The 24191-nt window shown below is 44.8% G+C and overlaps 1 protein-coding gene across 3 annotated transcripts in view; it reads left to right on the forward strand.

Moving 5' to 3' along the window:
* LOC141265441 (NFX1-type zinc finger-containing protein 1-like) overlaps positions 1 to 24191 on the forward strand; it is a 325904-nt gene that overhangs the window by 154183 nt on the left and 147530 nt on the right. For all 3 annotated transcript variants that reach the window (XM_073678552.1, XM_073678553.1, XM_073678551.1), the window contains 4 exons: positions 1687 to 1812; positions 2033 to 2178; positions 5068 to 5211; positions 6266 to 6365. In XM_073678552.1, the coding sequence (XP_073534653.1) occupies positions 1687 to 1812; positions 2033 to 2178; positions 5068 to 5211; positions 6266 to 6365 (516 nt within the window). The remainder of the gene's footprint in view (positions 1 to 1686; positions 1813 to 2032; positions 2179 to 5067; positions 5212 to 6265; positions 6366 to 24191) is intronic.

The following is a 24191-nucleotide window of genomic DNA, read 5'->3' on the forward strand; positions in this document are numbered from 1 at the left end:
AAAAACACACTACAGGCTGATCCAACTTTGATGTAATGTTCTTAAAACAAGTCAAAATGAGTCTCAGTGTTGTGTGTGACCTCCATGTGCCTGTATGACCTCCCTACAACTCCTGGGCATGCTCCTGATGAGGTTGCGGATGGTCTCCTGTGGGATCTCCTCCCAGACCTGGACTAAAGCATCCGCCAACTCCTGGACAGTCTGTCATGCAACGGGACGTTGGTGGATGGAGCGAAACATGATGTCCCAGATGTGCTCAGTCAGATTCAGGTCTGGGGAATGGGTGGGCCAGTCCATAGCTTCAATGCCTTCATCTTGCAGGAACTGCTGACACACTCCAGCCACATGAGGTCTGGCATTGTCCTGCATTAGGAGAAACCCAGGGCCAACCGCACCAGCATATGATCTCACAAGGGGTCTGAGGATCTTATCTGGGTACCTAATGGCAGTCAGGCTACCTCTGGCGAGCACATGGAGGGCTGTGCGGACCACCAAAGAAATGCCACCCCACACCATTACTGACCCACTGCCAAACCGGTCATGCTGAAGGATGTTGCAGGCAGCAGATCGCTCTCCACGGCGTCTCCAGACTCTGTCACGTCTGTCACATGTGAACCTGCTTTCATCTGTGAAGGGCACAGGGCGCCAGTGGCGACTTTGCCAATCCTGGTGTTCTGTGGCAAATGCCAAGCGTCCTGCACAGTGTTGGGCTGTGAGCACAACCCCCATCTCTGGACGTCGGGCCCTCATACCACCCTCATGGAGTCGGTTTCTAAGCGTTTATGCAGACACATGCACATTTGTGGCCTGCTGGAGGTCATTTTGCAGGGCTCTGGCAGTGCTCCTCCTGTTCCTCCATGCACAAAGGCGGAGGTTGCGGTCCTGCTGCTGGGTTGTTGCCCTCCTACGGCCCCCTCCACATCTACTGGTGTACTGGCCTGTCTCCTGGTAGCGCCTCCAGCCTCTGGACACTACGCTGACAGACACAGCAAACCTTCTTGCCGCAGCTCGCATTGATGTGCCATCCTGGATGAGCTGCACTACTGAGCAACTTCTGTGGGTTGTAGAGTCCGTCTCATGCTACCACGAGTGTGAAAGCACAACCAACATTCAAAAAGTGACCAAAACATCAGCCAGAAAGCATTGGTACTGAGATGTGGTCTGTGGTCCCCACCTGCAGAACCACTCCTTTATTGAGTGTATCTTGATAATTGCCAATAATTTCCACCTATTTCCAGAACAGCATGTGAAATTGATTGTCAATCAGTGTTGCTTCCTAAGTGGACAGTTTGATTTCACAGAAGTTTGATTTACTTGGAGTTATATTCTGTTGTTTAAGTGTTCCCTTTAATTTTTTGAGCAGTGCATATATATATATATATATATATATATATATATATATATAAAAATCCAGAATTACTTAAGCATAATTATATAATATATATATTTTCACATGTGGAACATTTATTGTAAAAATATCTGCAATTGTCATACATCTAAATGAGGTTTGTAACAATCCATGTGGATGCGGAGAAAGAATCCAATTCTGATACATGGAACATATTTTAAGTTGCATTCATGTTTGCAGAAAATTAGAGCATGGGAACTTGGCCTTCTAAGAATTAGATTTTATCATAAGTTTATTCGCTAATGCCTTTGTTCTTTGCATATTCATTTAATTTTTAGGTAAAACCTACGTGGGGCTGAAAATTCTGTATGCGCTAATTAATAACGCTGATCTTTGGAAACAGGGGAATAATCCAATACTGGTTGTGTCTTACACAAACCATGCCCTTGATCAGTTTCTAGAAGGTAAATTTTGCTGCTCTCAATGATATGTAATAAACTATACAGTATTTCTTCTATTAGTAAATGTTATAATATGTATTAAGTCAAATTGTAGTTGTAACTGGAGGTAAATATATTGCCTTTAGTGATGAAATGTTTTAGGCTATAAATGTTCCCAATTTGGAGAACAATAATATCTCAGAACAAATGATAAGCTCTTATGTTATTTTTTTCATATTTAAAGGGATACTCAAGTATTTGAAATGCAACATTGTTCGAGTGGGGTCCAGGAGCAGCAGTGAGATTATGCAGAAATGTTCACTCTCTGAGATTCGAAAGAAAAAAAGTTGTAAGAACCTACCTAAATACATGAGAGCCTTGCATGCTGAGGTACTACAACCACACAATGATTTTCCTAAATGTATCTGATACGTCTATTTCAGTGTGCAACTAGTGTAACCTTTAAAAAAAACATGTAGCACTTTAAATAGATTACAAATGCCTGATTATTAATTATCCCACCGCTAGGTTCCCCTCTAATCACTGGAACTAGAAACCCCCTTTTCCTCCGCATTGCACAATTAAAACAGATAAGAACTGTACTCAGGTGCATATCCCAGCCCCAAAGATTTGGGAAGTGAAGGGCTTAAAAAGTACCTATCAACGTTCTATTTAGGAAGAATGGACAGAACCAGATTAGTGATATTTCTAAATATGATTTATTGTCAGAAGAACACTGCCTAACACTCTAGCAAAACTCGGACCCGAACTTCCAGGTTTAAGGAATGCATATGGGGCCCCACAACCCTCCGTGGCCTCTCTCGCAATGACATTTTGGGATCTCTCTCTTTGCACTAACTCAGTGCTGATGTGTAGTTTACTAAGTTGTTACTGAATGGTAACAATAGGGCTGATACCATTTGGTAACAGTTTAGTAAAGTAGGCGGCAGCACTGAGTTACTGCAAAGAGCGAGATCTGGCTGTGTCCCTGCAAGAGCTGCTGCAAAGGGTTCTAGGATCGCGATCTGCATTCAGAAGTTCTGACCTGACTTTTGCTAGAGTGTTAGGGAGTGTTCTGCTGACTTTTAACAAATTATATTTACAAAAAACACCATTATTGTATGCCCACTCTTACTTAATAAAAATGGCAGTCACAGATTATTGATAATCTCTCTGTAGTGTCCTAATTTTGTCTATTAAAATGTTGGTAAATATCGTTTATGCAGTATGGTGGAGAAGGGTGTTCATGGACACATTTGTCATGATCAGTGGGGATCCTAGTGACTTCCACTCAATCCACATTGATCACCTTTCCTGGCAATAGGTGATAAAATGCCAATTGTGTGAAAACCCCTTTAGATTTCTGCAGTATATGGCTGAAAAGACTCCTTTTCCTACATGTATTAGGATTCTAAGGGTATGTGTCCACGATGCGTCCAGGTCTGCGGCCCAGACGCTGTGGAGGAGCCACCAGTGGATATGCAAATGAGCGGCGCCTTTTCTTTTTTTTCACCTGCGGACTATACTCATAGAGGTTAGGTCTATGGGGAAAGCCCGCACATGTGGACCCGCCAGAGAAATTGACATGCTGCGGTCTGGAAAGACGCCCCGAATGTCAGTTTCCGCGGATGATCCGTAGACGTATAGTGGACATGGGATTTCTAGAAATCCCATCCACTAAGCTGTAACATCTGGCTTTTGTGGGTTTGATGCTGCATAAGTCTGCAGCGTCAAACCCGCAGCGGCTCCGTATCGTGGGCACACAGCCTAAAGCTCTACATCCTGACAGCTGATATGAACCCTTTACATTCCCACTTTGTCGCTATTGTTTTACTTCATTTTTTATTGGTCATAGCTTATTATTGGTAAATGAGCTATTTTCTACAGATGTCACACAGGATAGAGCATCACTACCCTGAATCCTACATTACTTTGCTGCAGATAAAAATGAGAAGGGACTATATAATCTGTTGCCAGAGGGGGAGGGATATTAATACTGTCCAGAACCAGCCCTCTGCAACTCAGAACAATAAGTGCACCAAGGGGAACAAAGAAAAGCAAAACAGAGATGAAGAATGTATTTTTAGGCTATGTGCCCATGATGCAGAAATGAAGCAGAAAATTTCTGCAGCATTTCTGCATCTCCCTGGCAGAAAAAAACGCATGCAGATTGTGCATGCGTTTTTCCTGCAGAATACATGCGGATCCACATGCGGATTCACATGCATTTCTGCATGCAGATTGACAAGCACTTTCCAGGCGATAGCATCACTTGGAAAGTGCTTGACAACTAGGTCACACTGTATAAATCCATGCAAACAGCATGGATTTATACAGTGTGAACCGTAAAAATTAAAACAAATAAAGCTATACTCACCCCCGAGGCCCCGGCGTGGCTGCAGCGCTGCTTCCTGGCTGGTTCCTGGCTGCCGGCATATCGCGAGACAGAGCGGTGAAGGGCCTGCGGTCACATGACTGTGACGTCACCGCAGGTCCCCAAGCGATGCCGGCATTCAGAGACAAGCCGCCGGACAGGTGAATATAAACTTTATTTGTTATTTTATTCTTTTTTTACAGGTACAATGGTACCCAGGTCTGGATTAGAGTCTCCTCTCCTCCAGAACTGGGTACCATCCGCACATAGAGACGCATAGAAGCCGCTTGTACAAATGTACAGTCGCGGTTTCTATGCGTCTCAATGCAAGTCAATGGCGGGAGTTCCGCTGCGCTTCCGCAAAATTAAATGACATGCTGCGTATTTTTGTACGCAGCATAAACGCTGCGGGAAAATCCGCAGCATGTGCATAGAACATGCGGAATCCCCTTGGGGACCATGGGGTGCGGATTACCTAGCGTTTAACAAGCGTTTCCGCTGCGGAAATTCCGCAGCATAAATGCTTGAAAAACGCTACGTGGGCACACAGCCTAATCCTGAAATTGCTGAAAAACTGACAATTGCTGTCTCTCTGAACTTTTAGTATATAAGAATGATTCATGGGAGACCCACTAAGTTGATAAGATAATAAGTTACAATTGAGTGACCCATGCTGTGACAAAAAAGTGCATCTTCATACATAAGGTTTCCGCCAACACTGGCAACGTGCACAGGGCTCTTCTGTACAGGTTTTGTGCAAAGGACTAATGCTGAAGACACATGAATAAATATTACTAGAAATACTTGTAAGATGTTATAAGTTATCTATAAACTTTATGAATCCTCTTTAAACTTGATAGATCTTTTGTTTCTTTGGGTTGATGATATCTCTGTTTTATTTTTAGTTATCAGTAGAAATGGAATTAAATCGGAACATGCTCAGTCATAAATTGGTCCTTTTGGAAAATGCTACTAATGGAGTTCTTCATGAGAGCATTCTAGAAAAATATATACTCCCACATCATTTCCGCAGCCTAATGATAAAAAAGGTAAAATAATGTTGCTTCCATGACAGGAGACTGTCTCTTCCAAGCCGGAAGAGGCAGTCTCCTAGCTCTCTCTCCATCTGTCGCTTCTCATTTGGGGGAGCAGATATTAAGCAGAACACAGACAAGGTTTAGCAGGATATAAACCAGGTTTGGGGAGGCATTAGTAGGGCTATTCTATTTCTGAGGAAGAATGAGGTGAGGAGGTTTTTTGGGCCGCACTGTATCGAACTAATATAACACCGTTTCTTATACCTCCTATTCTCCTATGTCCTGAGGCTCCCTGCAACTATAAGTTTCTGGGCGATATGGCTGTATAAAAACCATATACCATGGGTATGTCTATATTATTACTCACATGATGCATGGCTCTATAGTGCTTCTCTCCGAAGGCTGCTTTTTCAATTCTTTCCCAAGTCTACTGACATAGATGACAGCAGCACTTGCATTCTTCTTAGCTGGACATACAGTAGCTAAAATATGGTGCAGCTTGGTTTTTACAGCATAGAGGTTGATCTGCATGGACGCAAAGAAAAAACACTATTTTCAATTGAATAAAATATGTATCTGTTAGTAATCATAATCAGCCATATTATTGACAATAACTATTTAAAAAACAAAAGAAACACAAACCAGAGAATATAACATAGGGAGGAGATGCGGGAACATCTTTGCAGTGGGTCAGAAGTTTTTCATGACATTACTTTCCAGTAATAATCATATGGACAACTTTTCTTTATAAAATTGAAAGAAATATATAGAATTGGTCTTGATGAAATTCATTGCATTTTGAGCCCTCCCTATAATGTGGCCCCAGGGGCGAACATACCATTGGTGCTACCTGTGCAGCCATACAGGCACCCAGGAGGTAAGGTTGCCCACTTCTACCTCCAAAGCAGGTGAATTTGTGTATTATGATGAGCTATTGAGCTGCAAATTGCCCATATACTGTTGCAGCCGGGCCCTTTTCTGTCTGTGTCCTCCAGTGTGTGGCTCTGTTAGGAACCTTGCAACTTGTTCTATAGCAACTAAACAAAACACATTTTCAACCCTGCAGGAATATCTGGAAATTAGAAGCTCCTCAAAAATTTCAAGTATAATCTTAGAATGGCTGGAAATTTCAGCAGTCTATCAAAACAAACTAGAAAAAAAACAAGGTAAAACATTTTTCTACTGATTATTAATTTGATTATTATTTTTAATCATCGTATGCGAATATTATTAGTCAACTCTGCAGGATAATAGACTTAACTTGGATATTTTTTGTATGTGTTGGCAAATACACTGTAGGTTGGAGATGTTACTAATTTTTCTTGCCTTCACTGATTGTGTATATGATTTGAAGATGGATTTATACATATTGCCTAAGACCAATTTCATTTGAGCGTCATAGATCCCTATGACACTGTTAGTTTAGTTCATTATACCAGTGGTCAGGCCGTGCTTTGCTACTGAATTAAAAATGCACCTTTACTTTGCACATGTGGAAACTGCTGTTGTTGCAACTGGACAACCCATTTTTACAATAAAACTGTCCTAGTCATCATCTAATCCCTAGCAACACTTACTATAATTGTATTGCTGTACTATAATTGTATTGCTGGAAATGTCCATCATTCATCAGTAGTTTAAAAACTTGTTTCTTGTAAAAGTTGCAATAAGACAGGGTTCAGACAGGCCAGTCACATCCACAAAATGCAAATGTGATTGGCTCCGAGTAAAGCTCCATGTTGCGGACAATTCTTTCAAAACTGACAAGAATAGTGCATGCCGCGATTTGTTTTCCTCACAATCGGTCAATGTGGCAAAACGTCCATGTGCACTAGCACGTTCACTACGTGTTGTGTCTGTGTGTGGTCTGTGGCACACATGGACTGCACAGTCCAAAAACCTTCAAAAGATTAGTCGGTGGGAAAAAAATATTAAGAAAATTGCTGATTTATGAATAATTGTGTCCATTTGACTCTTATTATTTTATGTATCATAAAAGATGCAAGAGACTGGACAAAAGAGGGACAAACATAGATAATATAGTAAAATCTATTGATTACTATAATATTGAGATATACTGTAGCAGAGCTGCTTGCCATGTGTACAGTCATGGCCAAAAGTATTGAGAATGAGATAAATAGTAATTTTTCCAAAGTTTACTGCTTCATTTTTTGTAATGGCAATTTGCATATACTCCTGAATGTCAAAGAGTGATCAGCTTAGCAGCAAATATTGTACTTGCAAAGTCAATATTTGCCCAGAAAATGAACTTTAACCCCCAAAACACATTTCAACATCATTGCAGTCCTGCCTTAAAAGGAGCAGCTAACATCGTTTTAGTGATTGATCCATTAACACAGGTGTGGGTGTTGATGAGGACAGGGCTGGCGATCAATCAGTCATGATTAAGTAAGAATGACATCACTGGACACTTTAATATAAGGCTGGTTCTTGGTATCATTGTTTCTCTTCAGTTAAGCATGGTTATCTCTAAAGAAACAAATGCAGCCATCATTGCACTGCACAAAAATGGCCTAACAGGGAAGAGTATCGCAGCTACAAAGATTGCACCTCAGGCAACAATCTATCGCATCATCAAGAACTTCAAGGAGAGAGCTTCCATTGTTGTCAAAAAGGCTCCAGGGCGCCCAAGAAAGACCAGCAAGCGCCAGGACCTTATCTTAAAACTGTTTCAGCTGCGGGATCGGACTACCAGCAGTGCCGAGCTTGCTCAGGAATGGCAGCAGGCTGGTGTGAGTGCTTCTGCACGCACTGTGAGGCGGAGACTCTTTGAGCAAGGACTGGTTTCAAGGAGGGCAGCAAAGAAGCCACTTCTCTCCAGAAAAAACATCAGGGACCGACTGATATTCTGCAAAAGGTACAGGGAGTGGACTGCTGAGGACTGGGGCAAAGTCATTTTCTCTGATGAATCCCCTTTTCGATTGTTTGGGACATCTGGAAAACAGCTTATTCGGAGAAGAAGAGGTGAGCGCTCCACCAGTCTTGTCTCATGCCAACTGTAAAGCATCCTGAAACCATTCATGTGTGGGGTTGCTTCTCAGCCAAGGGAATCGGCTCACTCACAGTCTTGCCTAAAAACACAGCCATGAATAAAGAATGGTACCAGAATGTCCTCCAAGAGCAACTTCTCCCAACCGTCCAAGAGCAGTTTGGCGCCCAACAATGCCTTTTACAGCATGATGGAGCACCTTGCCATAAAGCAAAGGTGATAACTAAATGGCTCATGGAACAAAACATAGAGATTTTGGGTCCATGGCCTGGAAACTCCCCAGATCTTAATCCCATTGAGAACTTGTGGTCAATCATCAAGAGACGGGTGGACAAACAAAAACCAACAAATTCTGGCAAAATGCAAGCATTGATTATGCAAGAATGGACTGCTATCAGTCAGGATTTGGTCCAAAAGTTGATTGAGAGCATGCCAGGGAGAATTACAGAGGTCTTGAAGAAGAAGGGGCAACACTGCAAATATTGACTTGCTGCATTAACTCATTCTAACTGTCAATATAACCTATTGGTACTCATAATATGATTGCAATTATATTTCTGTTTGTGATATAAACATCAGACAAACACTAATAAAAACCAGAGGCCAGCAGATCATGTGAAAATATAATTTTGGTGTCATTCTCAAAACTTTTGGCCATGACTGTATATAGATATACATATATATGTGTATATATAATACCGTATTTTTCAGACCATAAGACGCACCGGACCATAAGACGCACCTAGGTTTTAGAGGAGGAAAGTAGCAAAAAAAATGTAAGCAAAAAATGTGATCATGATGTCCTGTTATAGGGGAGGGGGTCTGCTGCTGACACTGGTATTGGGGTAATGTCCTCCAATTCTGTAAATATCCTCCATCCTGGTATGTATGGCCCCTCCTTCCTGGTATACGTGGCCCGCATCCCATCCTGGTATACCTGGCCCTCATCCCCATCCTGGTAGGCATCGTACCCCTTGATCCCCCATCCTGGTATGCATAGCACTCCTTGATCCCCCTTCCTGGTATGCATGGCACCCCTTGATCCCCCTTCCTGGTATGCATAGCATCCCCTGATCCCCATTCTGGTATTCAAGGCACCCCTTGATCCCCCATCCTGGTATGCATGGCACCCCTTGATCTCCCATCCTGGTATTCATGGCACCCCTTCATCCCCCATCCTGGTATTCATGGCACCCCTTGATCCCACATCCTGTTATTCATGGCACTCCCTGATCCCCATCTTAGTATTCATGGCACCTTTTGATCCCCCATTCTAGCATTCATGGCACCCCTTGATCCCCCATCCTGGTATTCATGGCACCCCTTGATCCCCCATCCTGGTATGCATGGCACCCCTTTATACCCCATCTTGGTATTCATGGCACCCCTTGATTCCCCATCCTGATATGCATGGCACCCCTTTATCCCCCTTCCTGGTATGCATGGCACCCCTTTATCCCCCTTCCTGGTATGCATGGCACCCCTTGATTCCCCATCCTGGTATGTATGGCACCCCTTTATCCCCCATCCTGGTATTCATGGCACCCTTTGATACCCCATCATGATATGCATGGCACCCCTTGATACCCCATCATGGTATGCATGGCAACACTTGATACCCCATCAGGGTATGCATGACACCTTGATACCCCATCATGGTATGCATGGCACCCCTTGAGCCCCCATCTTGGTATACATGGCACCCCTTGAGCCCCCATACTGGTATGCATGGCACCCTTTGAGGCCCCATCACGCTGCCCACAAAAAAAAATAAACAATCATACTCACCTCTTCTCTCCTCCAGCGCTGTCCCGCCCTGCTGCCGACACTCTTACTGTGTGAGCCACACATGGCAGGGCGCGCATGGCATCTTTGCCATGCGCCCTCACACAGTGTGAGACGCTGCGCTGGAATAGTCACTGCTCCCCACGCCGAGACTCTGCTGCCACTCTGCTTCTCCAGTGTACCGGCTATTAAGAAAAGAGAATATTCATTGCTCTCCACACCCATGGGCGTGGGGAGCAGGGAATATTCATTTTCTTTAGTAGCGGGCACAGAGTAGGCTGCAGCAGGCGGCTGTTTCGTCCTGTGCCTCGCTGATCCTCCGCTGTCGCTCCCCCACACCCACCAACACGCACAGCCACAGAATATATGTTCGGACTATAAGACACACCCCCCACTTTCCTCCAAAATTTTGGAGGAAAAAAGTGCATCTTATAGTCCGAAAAATACGGTATATAGACACACAGGTGCTTCTCACAAAATTAGAATATCATCAAAAAGTTAAATTATTTCAGTTCTTCAATTCAAAAAGTGAAATTCATATATAGAGTCATTACAAACAGAGTGATCTATTTCAACTGATTATTTCTGTTAATGTTGATGATTATGGCTTACAGCCAATGAAGTCACTATCTCAGTAAATTAGAATAATTAACAAAAACACCTGCAAAGGCTTCCAATGTGTTTTAAAAGGTTCTTTAGTCTGTTTCAGTAAACTCCACAATCATTGGGAAGACTGATGACTTGACAGATGTCCAGAAGGCAGTCATTGACACACTCCACAAGGAGGGTAAGCCACATAAGGTCATTGCTAAAGAAGCTGGCTGTTCACAGAGTGTTGTATCTAAGCATATTAATGGAAAGTTGAGTTGAAGGAAAAAGTGTGGCAGAAAAAGGTGAAGAAGCAACCGGGATGACCACAGCCTTGAAAGGATTGTTAAGAAAAGGCCATTCAAAAATTTGGGGGAGATTCACAAGGAGTGGACTGCTGCTGGAGTCATTGCTTCAAGAGCCACCACACACAGACGTATCCAGGACAAGGGCTACAAGTGTCGCATTCCTTGTGTCAAGCCACTCATGACCAATGGACAACGGCAGAATCGTCTTACCTGGGCCAAGGAGAAAAATACCTGAACTGTTTCTCAGTGGTTCAAGGTGTTGTTTTCAGATGAAAGTAAATATTGCATTTCATTTGGAAATCAAGGTCCCAGAGTCTGGAGGAAGAGTGCAGAGGCACACACTCCAAGCTGCTTGAGGTCTAGTGTGAAGCTTCCACAATCAGTGATGGTTTGGGGAGCCATGCCATCTGCTGGTGTAGGTCTACTGTGTATTATCAAGACCAAAGTCAGCGCAGCCGTCTACTATGAAATTTTAGAGCACTTCATGCTTCCCTCTGCCGACAAGCTTTTTGGAGATGGAAATTTCATTCTCCAGCAGGACTTGGCACCTGTCCACACTGCCAAAAGTACCAATGCCTGGTTTAAGAACAACAGTATCACTGTGCTTGATTGGCCAGCAAACTCACCTGACCTTAACCCCATAGAGAATCTATGGGGTATTGTCAAGAGGAAGATGAGAGACACCAGACCCAACAATGCAGACTAGCTAAAGGCTGCTATCAAAGCAACCTGGGCTTCCATAACACCTCAGCAGTTCCACAGGCTGATCTCCTCCATGCCACGATGGAAAAGGAGCCCCGACCAAGTATTGAGTGCATTTACTGAACATACATTTCAGTAGGCCAACATTTCGGATTTTAAAAACATTTTTCAAGCTGTTGTTATAAAGTATTCTAATTTACTGAGATAATGACTTTTGTATTTTCATTGGCTGTAAGTAGTGTTGAGCCACCCCCGTAGTGTTCGAGTTCGGTTCGGTTCGTCGAACACCCGTGTGTTCGCCGAACTGTTCGTCGAACTGTTCGTCGAACACCTTCGAACACCGTTAAAACCAATGGCAGGCAAACAAAAACACATAGAAACACATAGAAAGCACCTTCAAAGGTGTCCAAAAGCTGACAAACTGCTCAGAAGACATAACTAACACATGGAAAAGTGACAAGTACATATAGTCATGCGAAAATAAAAGAGGTGGAGGAGTAAAAGGAGGGGGAGACACAGATATAGGCATGTCATGCCCTTCTAAAATCCAAAAAGTGAGAAGCCGACACGGCCAGTCCGCTCCTGCCCGTGCCACCTCCGTGTCGCCGGGTTTGTGCCAGAGCCGCGGTGAACCCTGACGGCCAGCCCCCCTCTCCCAATACTGGTGCCTGTCCGCTGGTGGGTCGAGCGAGCCCCCTTGTGGTGGAGGCAGCTCTAAGCTTTTTAATTTAAATTGTCTCTCTAATTTGAATGAATACACTTTAAATCCATTTACAAGGATCTATTGGAGGGCAAGTCTCATGCCAGCAGCCGCGGTAATTCCAGCTCCAGTAGCGTCCACTAAAGCTGCTGCAGTTAAAAAGCTTTTATAAGGATCGAGCTCGGCTGTCCACCGCAAGGCATCCTACTGCCAGTCCCAGCCCCTATGCCTTGGGGTGCCTCCTGATGCTCTTCACTAAGTATCCCATGGTCCCGAAGCATTTCCTTTGAAAAAATTAAGTGTCTAAACTACAGGTGGTGCAGCTTGCTTAACAGCCGGGATAATCCGCTTACTAGCAGACACTGCTACTAGGCACAAAGTATTTCCTGGGCTAGATGCAGTTAAAAATTTGTAATTAGATACTCTCGTTGGATGCTGAGAAAGCATTCCATAGAGTCTCCTGGCACGCCATATATGATTCTCTTAAAAAGCTTGGGGTAGGGGTCTAGGGGACCCTTTTATAGCCAAAATCACGGCCCTGTATCGCAATACGTCACCTAGGCTGAAGATAAATGGAACTGTAGCACCCTGAGGGCTCGGTTGTTAAAGACGTATTGCACCTCACCCAGAGGTGTGATATCTCACTCTCAGGTAAGGATGGAGTGTGGATCAGGACCCGACACCTGCATGCATTACACCACATTGCCGTGGGGCAGGGCGACCAATATGCCCCTGAGATGGGCACGACAGTCCCTGTCCCTGGCTGGAGTGGGGGGAGGGAACACTGAGGAAGGGGAACCCTGTAGTGCAGGAGCAGGGAGGAAGCAGTTCCTGGGTGCATTGAGAAGGGAGTATAAAAGGTGGGCACCATCTTAGTTCAGTGCAGAGAAGTCTGAGCAGAAGTGGCAGGGAGCAGGGGCTCTGCATGAGCTCTGCTCCGGAGGCGGGCCTAGTAACAGAGGCCCAGGCCTGGAAGAGGGAGAAGGAAGGAAGAGGAGCGGAGAAGGCTCCAGGAACGAGGAATGAAGGGATCCCAGGGGTGCGGACGGGCGAGTCGCCACCGCACGCCCGAATCCACCTGCGTGGAGGGGTCAGGCCAAAGGGGGAGACCGGTCCCCGAACTAGTGGAGGCAGGAAACGACCCTCAGCTAGAAACCGGAGGCTCTGACATTTTATGTGGCGCAGCCCCTCGCTACACCCGCTAGGAAGGCACCACATAGGGTCAGGGAAACTGGCGCCAAGTTTACCAAGAGGAGGCCCGAGGCAGCCGGACAGAAGTGTTGGTAAGAAAGGCCAGACAAAGGACACACAAAGGGGGTCCTGTGAAGTGCTCCAAAGTTATCTGGGAGTTGTCTGAGCCCCTCACCTGGTGAGCACAGTACGACGTGGGCAGCCGTTACCTGCAGACGTGGTCTGGATAATAAGAACTGTGAGTAAAGGCCCTGAACTGCATCACTGACTCCGTGTCGTTACTGCTGCTGCCCTGCACCATCACCCCCATCCTCCGCATACACTGCCCTGAGGCTATACTCCTCCCGTGGGGAGTTATGCTACGCTCTGCTGCACCCACAACACCAGCCTCAGTGGTCTGCCCTCTGACCGCAATCCACGGGTGGCGTAGTCGGACATTTAAACATCAAAACCACATAAATAGTTCCGCCACTGGTTTGACCGCCCTGAGCCACGGAACCGGGTCGCCGCCACGAAGACTACAACCACCAGCATCCACCAAAAAGGGTCCGGCTCCGGGTGTCCCAAGGCCCAGGGGGTGCGTCAGAACATTTTCATCACCTTTCACAATCACCAATGGGACAAGGCAGTGATGTCCTCTGTCCCCTCTCTTATACATCCTAGTGACGGAGCACCTGCTCTCATCAATTCGCCATAACCCCAATATTAGGTGGATTGAGGTGGGAGGCACCGAGTACAAGTGCTCTCTATTTGCTGATGATGTCCTAGTATATATCACTCAATCACATATATCCATCCATGCTGTTATGGCTGAAATAGATCACTTTGTTACATGGTAAAATTTTAAAATCAATGCAGCGAAGTCTGAGGCCCTCGATGTCTCCCTCCCCAAATCCATATAGGATTCCATCCAGTCCAACTTTCCCTTTGCCTGGCCCTCACAGGGTATCAAATACTTAGGAATTCCTATTCATAGAGACCTCTCCCATCTATGTTATCTTAATTTTGGGCCCTTTATTGAACAACTCCATACAGACCACGGTTGGCAAGTTAGAACTGTAAGATTCACTACGTGAACCACTGGTGTTTTGTGGAAAAGCACATGTACACTGCGTTCCAAATTATTATACAAAAAGTGTTTAGGAGTGATAAGGGAAGAATTTGTTTGTTTGTCAGTTAAACTCATTGATGGTGATGTGTGTCAGGGCTCTTTATATCACTGTAAGCAATTGCAGACACCTGTGCTAATTAGTTTGGCAGGTGTGTCCAATGAAAGGCAAGACTACTTAAGAAGGCTCTCTCACATTATTAAGCAGCCTACATTTTCTGCCAAAATGGGAAAGAAAAAGGATGTGTCGGCTGCTGAGAAGCAACAAATTGTGGAGTGTTTAGGTCAAGGCATGACTACAATCAACATTGTGCGATGATCAGGATGAAGTGTCTTGGCAATCAAGAAGTATGTAGCTGATTCACAGTACACACGTGTGCGTGCTGATAAGGGCAAATTGAGGACTCTTTCCTACAGGCAATTACGTCAGGTTGAAAGAGCAGCGGCAAAAAAGCCTTGTCATAGCAGCAGACAAGTTTTTGAAGCTGCTTGTGCCTCCAACGTCCCCCGAACAACAAGATGCAGGGTCCTTCAGAGGTTTGCAGCTGTGCATGCGCCATCCTGTCGACCTCCTCTATCCACTTCACACAAGCAGAAACGGCTCCAGTGGGCCAAACATTACATGAAGACTGATTTCAAAACTGTTTTGTTCACGGATGAGTGCCGTGCAGCGCTCGATGGTCCAGATGGATGGAGTGGAGGATGGCTGGTTGATGGACACCCCACGTAAACACGGCTACAGCGCCAACAAGGAGGAGGTGGAGTAATGTTTTGGGCTGGAATCATGGGGAGAGAGATTGTCGGCCCCTTTAGGATCCCTGAAGGCGCTAAAGATGAACTCCATAATGTATGTGGATTTTCTCAAACAGCACTTCCTGCCATGGTTCAAGAAGAAGAACCGTGTATTTCACAGCAAGATCATTTTTCTGCATGATAATGCACCATCTCATGCTGCACATAAAACATCTGCATCTCTGGCTGATATGGGCATAAAAGGGGACAAACTTATGGTGTGACCCCCATGCTCCCCTGACCTCTACCCCATTCAGAACCTTTGGAGCATCATTAAAAGGAGTGTCTATGATGGCGGGAGGCAGTTCACATCTAAGCAACAGCTCTGGGAGGGTATTCTGTCCTCATGCAAAACAATTGAAGCAGAAACCATCCAAAACCTGACAAATTCAATGGACGAGAGAGTTCAGAAGCTCCTTTCGAACAAGGGGTCCTATGTGAAAATGTAACATCACCTAGAATAAAGTTTTGAGTTGAAAACTGTTTGATTTCAGTTTCTAACAACCTGCTAATGCTTATAATTTCAAAAATGACCATTTTTTTGGTCTTTATTAAAATGAAAAGGTTGATCGAAAAGTTTGGGGGATCTAAGAGTGTGGCAACCCAGTAGTCATGATTACTTCGAATTCTGACAATATGAGGGTCATGCTGCAGGTAGTGCAGCAAGAAGGCACTTATGTGCCTTGCGCATCTCGGAGCCCCAAAATTATTTTCCGGGCTAGATGCAGCTAAAAATTATTTTTAATTTTAAATCTGGTGAAGCTTTAGTATAGATGGCCTAATAGGATCAGTGCTGCACACTGCTACAAAGCCCAAATTATTTTCCAGTCAAGATACAGATAAACATGATTAGTAATTTGAAAGCTTAAAACGGTTGGTAGGGTGATTTTAACCAATCATCAAGCTTTTACTCTCCCCAGGATGACACAGGGGTAGAAAAGTCGTTTCGGATCCATGATTTGTTCATCTTTATGAACGTGAGTCTGTCTACATTATCAGTGGAGAGCCGCGTGCGCTTATCTGTCAGCACACCACCAGCAGCGCTGAACACACGTTCAGACAGAACGCTGGCTGCGGGGCATGACAAGATCTCCAAGGCGTAAGTGGCTAGCTCCGGCCATTTATCCAGATTGGAAGCCCAAAAAGAGCAAGGGTCCAGTGACACAGTCGTGGCTTCAATGTTTACTTGGAGATACTCCTGTACCATCGTCTCTAGGCGTTGACTATGTGTCAGACTTCTTATCTCCTGTGGCCTTGCAAAGGATGGGCTAAAAAAGTGGTGAAATGATTCCGCAAAATTGATGTTACCAGCAGATACTGTGGTTCTGTAACGGTTTGAGTGCTGAACACTTGACGGTCCCACGGTTGGCAAGTTGGAACTGTGAGATTCACTACGTGCACCACTGGTATTTTGTGGAAAAGCACATGTAAGATTCTGCAACAGTCTCTGCTGATACTCCTGCATGCGTGCATCCCTTTCTATGGCAGGAATAATTTCTGCAAATTTACTTTTGTACCGGGGATCTAACAGTGTGGCAACCCAGTAGTCAGGATTATTTCTAATTCTCACAATTCGAGGGTCATGTTGCAGGTAGTGCAGCAAGAAGGCACTCATGTGTGTTGCGCATCCAGGAGCACCAAGTCCCTGTTGTGTTGGTGGCGAGGTAACAATCATGCTTCCTTCCTCTGTCCTCTCCCCCCAACCTCGCACAACAGAAATGTGATCAAGGTCTCCCTCATCTGATGAGTCTTCCATCAGTTCGTCCTCCACTTCTTCCTGGGCTCCTGCACCTTCCTCACTAGTTTGGCTGCTACCATGCGCCCTGGTAAAACCATCTCCCCCACCCTCACATGCCTGCCGCCTTGGTGCTGCCGACCGTCTGGACCTTGCAGATGTTAGCCCTTCCGCATACAACTCCTCCTCCTCCTCTACTTCCTCCACCTCCTCTTGTGCCACCACCTGACTCCGAATTCTGTTTAACATGTGCTCCAGCATGTAAATCACCGGAATAGTCATGCTGATAATGGCATCGTCAGCACTAAACATCTTCGTCGCCATTTCAAAACTGTGCAGAAGGGTGCATAGGTCCCTGATCTGAGACCACTCCTCCAGCGTGATTTGCCCCACCTCTGAATCTCGTTGGCCCAGGCTATACGTCAGAACGTATTGCACGAGGGCTTGTCGGTGCTGCCACAGTCGCTGCAACATGTGCAGAGTTGAATTCCACCGGGTAGGCACATCGCATTTTAGCCGGTGAAGTGGCAGGCCCAACGACTTCTGTAGAGATGTAAGTCGCTGAGCTGCGGGATGCGAACGGCGGAAGTGAGCACACAGCGACCGTGCCCTCTGCAGAAGGCCATCTAGTCTGGGATAGTGGGCTAAAAATTGCTGGACAACCAGGTTCAACACGTGAGCCATACAAGGCACGTGTGTGACATTGCCCCGGCGAAGGGCCGCACCCAGGTTTGCAGCATTGTCGCACACGGCCTTCCCTGGTTTCAGGTCCAGTGGAGACAACCATTCATGAAATTGGTTCTCCAGAGCTGACCACAACTCCTCAGCTGTGTGACTCACATTTCCCAGACATTTCAATGTAAAAACCGCCTGATGACGTTGAGCCCTACTGCCAGCATTGTAAGGAGGTGTGCAGGATCCCTTCTGCGCAGTTAGAAAGCTTGTGGCATGACCAGACAGGCTTTGGGTGCAGGTGGAAGACCGAGAGGAGGTTGAGGAGGCAGAAGCAGTGGTGGAAAAATGACATAAAGAGGATTGACGCACAACTCGTGGGGACGGCAAGACTTGGACAGCAGCCCCTTGTCCTGCTGTCACCATAGTTACCCAGTGCCCAGTCAGCGACATGTAACGCCCCTGTCCATGCCTACTCGTCCAAGTGTCTGTGGTGAAATGCACCCTGTCACACACAGAGTTTCTCAAAGAAGCGGTGATGTTGTGTGCGACATGCTGGTGGAGCGCAGGCACACCTTTCTTTGAGAAGTAGTGCCGACTGGGCATCTGGTACTGGGGCACTGCGACGGACATAAGGTCTCGAAAATCCTCTGTGTCCACCAGGCGGAAAGGCAGCATTTCTGTAGCCAAGAGCTTGCAGATGGTGAAATTCAACCTCTTAGCTTTCTCATGGCTAGGAGGAAATGGTCTTTTACTTGTCCACATCTGAGGGACCGAGGGCTGGCTATTGTGCTTAGACGGGGTTGATAAGGGTGTCCCCGGCAAACTGCCGGTCTGTGAGGAAGATGCAGGCGGACATGTTAGGTTGCCTTGATCCAAAGGTGGTGCTATCGATGTCGGACAGCGCTCAAGACCAGCTGGTGTTACCACCTCCAAAGAAAATGATGACCTGCCAATCACGCTGGCTGTTGCGGGTAAAGAGGTGGCAGGTCTGCGCCCCAAAACAGGTGTGACTGCTGTCCCCCCAGTCACAGAGGATGAAGAGGCCGCGGATGCACAAGATATGGCAGACGGTGGTTGGCCCGGCCGGCTAGACCGCATTGTAGCACACTGAGCTTCCCACTGCAACTTATGCTTCATGTCCATGTGCCGGTTCATGCATGAAGTACTCAAACTATGTATTTTTTGGCCTCTACTTAGCTTTTGCTGACAAATGTTACAGATAACACGAGTTGGGTCATCTTTATCGATCTGAAAAAATGCCCAGGCTATGCAAGGCTTAGCACCCATGCGACCTGAAGAGCCACCACGACTTGTGGTGAGAGGCAGAGTTGTGTTTGAGGATGCAGTTGTTGACGTGCTTCCAGTACTACGTCTCTGTCCAGGAAGGCGCAACCTGACCTCGTCGTCACTAGCATCTTCCTCCACCTCCTCTGCTGACCTCATCTCTTGGCTGACTATGGGTTGACAGTAAGTGGGATCTCCGACCTCATCATCATCACCCTGTGCGTTATCACACCCGTCGTCCTCAGAGCCAACCTGTTCCTGCCCTGACAAAAAACTAAAGTTGTCGCTCCAATCAGGTATTTGAGTCTTATCATCGTCTTCCTCATTGTCTCCACCAACAGGAGTTACAGTTTGGGAATGAGGGTCTACATTATGGTCAGAACCTTCTGCGTCTGGTCCTGGATCCGACTCATAAAGATTCTGGGCATCAGTGCAGATCATTTCCTCGTCTGGATTCACAGAAGCGCTGGAGTCGACCTCTGATTCCCAGGCTATAGTATGAGTAAACAGCTCTGCAGACTCAACCATCTGTTCTACCTCATACTCAGACGGGCAGCTGGAGATTTGGGAGCTGTGAGGAAGCAAGTGCGATTTGGGTGACACCTTTGAGGACTGGAGTATTTGTGATGTTGAAGTTGATGTGGAGGAGAGCCCACTTAAAGGAGCACTTGATATCCGTTGAAGCACCTGCTGTTTTTGTGCCTCATCTGGAATTTGTAGCGATTGGCGTGGCCGTAAGAAAGGGATCTTATCACATTGTCCGCTAAAAGAAGTAGACATTTTAGTTTGGCTGGAAGATGGTCTTTCTTCTGCACCTACCCCACGGACACAACCTTTTTTCCCCTTCCCAACACGCCTATTCCCCTTTCCACCAGCAGCAGGCCTTTTTCCACTCATTTTGGTGGTTAACTAATTCACAACTCTGGAGTTGTTTGCACAAAAAAACAATGGATGGTAACCGAGCAGAGCTGAGTGGCCAAACTGTGGTATTAGGCCAAAACTATTGGCTGGGTTAGATGCAGAAAAAAATTATTTTTAATTTGCAACCTGATGGAGGTCAGTATAGATGGACTAATAGACCAAGTCCCACACACCGCTAGAAGCCCAAATATTTTTTCAGAGCTAGATGCAGAAAAAAATTATTTTTAATTTGCAACCTGATGGAGGTCAGTATAGATGGACTAATAGACCAAGTCCCACACACCGCTAGAAGCCCAAATATTTTTTCAGAGCTAGATGCAGAAAAAAATTATATTCAATTTGCAACCTGCTGGAGGTCAGTATAGAAGGACTAATAGAACAAGTCCCACACACTGCTAGAAGCCCAAATATTTTTTCAGAGCTAAATGAAGAAAAAAATTATTTTTAATTTGCAACCTGATGGAGGTCAGTATAGATGGACTAATAGACCAAGTCCCACACACCGCTAGAAGCCCAAATATTTTTTCAGAGCTAGATGCAGAAAATTTTTTTATTCAATTTGCAACCTGATGGAGGTCAGTATAGATGGACTAATAGACCAAGTCCCACACACTGCTAGAAGCCCAAATATTTTTTCAGAGCTAGATGCAGAAAAAAATTATTTTTAATTTGCAACCTGATGGAGGTCAGTATAGATGGACTAATAGACCAAGTCCCACACACTGCTAGAAGCCCAAATATTTTTTCAGAGCTAGATGCAGAAAAAAATTATTTTTAATTTGCAACCTGATGGAGGTCAGTATAGATGGACTAATAGAACAAGTCCCACACGCTGCTAGAAGCCCAAATATTTTTTCAGAGATAAATGAAGAAAAAAATTATTTTTAATTTGCAACCTGATGGAGGTCAGTATAGATGGACTAATAGACCAAGTCCCACACACCGCTAGAAGCCCAAATATTTTTTCAGAGCTAGATGCAGAAAAAAATTATTTTTAATTTGCAACCTGATGGAGGTCAGTATAGATGGACTAATAGACCAAGTCCCACACACTGCTAGAAGCCCAAATATTTTTTCAGAGCTAGATGCAGAAAAAAATTATTTTTAATTTGCAACCTGATGGAGGTCAGTATAGATGGACTAATAGACCAAGTCCCACACACCGCTAGAAGCCCAAATATTTTTTCAGAGCTAGATGCAGAAAAAAATTATTTTTAATTTGCAACCTGATGTAGGTCAGTATAGATGGACTAATAGACCAAGTCCCACACACTGCTAGAAGCCCAAATATTTTTTCAGAGCTAGATGCAGAAAAAAATTATTTTTAATTTGCAACCTGATGGAGGTCAGTATAGATGGACTAATAGACCAAGTCCCACACACCGCTAGAAGCCCAAATATGTTTTCAGAGCTAGATGCAGAAAAAAATTATTTTTAATTTGCAACCTGATGGAGGTCAGTATAGATGGACTAATAGACCAAGTCCCACACACCGCTAGAAGCCCAAATATTTTTTCAGAGCTAGATGCAGAAAAAAATTATATTCAGTTTGCAACCTGATGGAGGTCAGTATAGATGGACTAATAGAATGATGCTATGCCCAAAAGATTTTACTTCACTAGGTGCAGTAAAAAAATTGGTATTCTATACACAGGTGTTATATCTTGCAACACAGATAGGCTACTCCACTGACTAACACACTCTGCAATAGGCCAAAAAGGATTAGCTTTGCTAGATTCAGCCAAATGCTGTGAAAAAAACTTGCACAGCACTGGCACAGACCTGCCTGGCAAAAACTGATAGGAACTCATGTAACCTAGTCCTGAAAAGGACTCCAATTACAATTAGTCTTTACTCCCACAACCTATCTATTTAAGAGCACAGACCTCCCTGATAAAAGTCGTAGGAAATGCTGTAACCTAGTCCTTAAAAGGACTGCAATCACAACTATTCCCTACTCCCAAGCTATCTGTAGATTTCAGAGAAAATTGGCTTGAAATTAACAAGGTATAGCACACACAGCAACAGCGGTGCCGTCTAACACGCAGCTGCAGCAGTGAGAAAATGGTGGCGACGGGGAAAATGGCTTGGTCTTATAGGGCAAGGACATGTGACATACACTGCCAATCACACATGCCCTTGCTTGTGTGAAAAAAAGCACTTCGCTCCGTGTGTGCGCTGCTGATAGGCTGACAGATTGCACCTCCCCACTGCAAATGCGGGAAAGAGAAAAAAAAATGGAGATCTTCATTGTTCCTGCAGAGATCCATCCCCTGCCCCTCCCCCCGCCCCGCTGTACACTCAAACTGCGTATTAACATTAATTTTCATCATTACTGAGAAAAAATCCAGTTATGATTTTGGTGCACGAACAGTTATCGAACATAACCTCGAACAGCCGAATTTTTCTCAAATTGTTCGTGTTCGCCGACCGGCTCGAACACCGCCCAAAACAGCTCGAATTTGAGATTGGCGAACAGTTCGAGTAGAACAACGCTCATCTCTAGCTGTAAGCCATACACTGTGTACAGAATTATTAGGCAAGTTGTATTTTAGAGGATTATTTTTATTATTGATCAACAACTATGTTCTCAATCAACCCAAAAGGCTCATAAATATCCAAGCTTAATATTTTTGGAAGTTGGAGTGGGTTTTTTTTAGATTTGGCTATCTTAGGAGGATATCTGTTTGTGGAGGTAACTATTACTGTGCAGAATTATTAGGTAACTTAATAAAATCCAAATATAATCCCATCTCAATTTTTTATTTTCACCAGGTAAACCAATATCAGTGCACAAAATTTAGAAATAAACATTTCTGACATGCAAAAACAAAAAACAAAAAAATTAGTGATCAATAGCGCCACCTTTTTTTATGATGACACTCAACAGCCTTCCATCCATAGATTCTGTCAGTTGCTTGATCTGTTTTCGATCAACATTGCGTGCAGCAGCCACCACAGCCTCTCAGACACTGTTCCGAGAGGTGTACTGTTTTCCTTCCCTGTAGATCTCACATTTTATGATGAACCCCAGGTTCTCTATGGGGTTCAGATCAGGTGAACAAGGGGGCCATGTCATTATTTTTTCTTCTTTTAGACCTTTACTAGCCAGCCACACTGTGGAGTAGTAGGATGTATGTGATGGAGCATTGTCCTGCACGAGAATCATGTTTTTCTTGAATGATACAGACTTCTTCCTGTACCACTGCTTGAATAAGTTGTCCTCCAGAAACTGGCAGTAGGTCTGGGAGTTGAGCTTCATTCCATCCTCAACCTGAAAAGGTCCCACAAGTTCATCTTTGATGATACCAGCCCATACCAGTACCCCACCTCCACCTTGCTGGCATCTGAGTCGGAGTGGAGCTCTCTGCCCTCTACTGATCCAGCCTCTGGCCCATCCATCTGGCCCATCAAGAGTCACTCTCATTTCATCAGTCCATAAAACCTTTGAAACATCAGTCTTCAGATATTTCTTGGCCCATTCTTGACGTTTTATGTTATGTTTCTTGTTCAAAGGTGGTCGTTTTTCAGCCTTCCTTACCTTGGCCATGTCCCTGAGTATCGCACACCTTGTGCTTTTTGATACTCCAGTAACACTGCAGCTCTGAAATATGGCAAAACTGGTGGCGAATGGCATCTTGGCAGCTTCACGCTTGATTTTCCTCAATTCATGGGCAGTTATTTTGCACCTTTTTTGGCCAACATGCTTCTTGCGACCCTGTTGGCTATTTGCCATGAAACGCTTGATTGTTCGGTGATCACTCTTCAAAAGTTTGGAAATTTCAAGACTGCTGCATCCCTCTGCAAGACATCTCACAATTTAGGACTTTTCAGAGCCCGTCAAATCTCTCTTCTGACCCATTTTGCCAAAGGAAAGGAAGTTGCCTAATAATTAAGCACACCTTATATAGGGTGTTGATGTCATTAGACAACACCCCTCCTCATTACAGAGATGCACATCACCAGATTTACTTAATTGGTAGTTGGCTCTCAAGCCTATGCAGCTTGGAATAGGACAACATGTATAAAAAGTATCATGTGATCAAAATACTCATTTGCCTAATAATTTTGCACACAGTGTAATCATCAACACTAACAGAAATAAACACTTGAAATAGATCACTCTGTTTGTAATGACTCTATATAATATATGAGTTTCACTTTTTGTATTGAAGAACTGAAATAAATTAACT

This window comes from Phyllobates terribilis, unplaced genomic scaffold, assembly GCF_046119375.1.
Source record: "Phyllobates terribilis strain yellow unplaced genomic scaffold, ASM4611937v1 Scaffold_4__5_contigs__length_816908805, whole genome shotgun sequence".
Classification (NCBI taxonomy): domain Eukaryota; kingdom Metazoa; phylum Chordata; class Amphibia; order Anura; family Dendrobatidae; genus Phyllobates; species Phyllobates terribilis.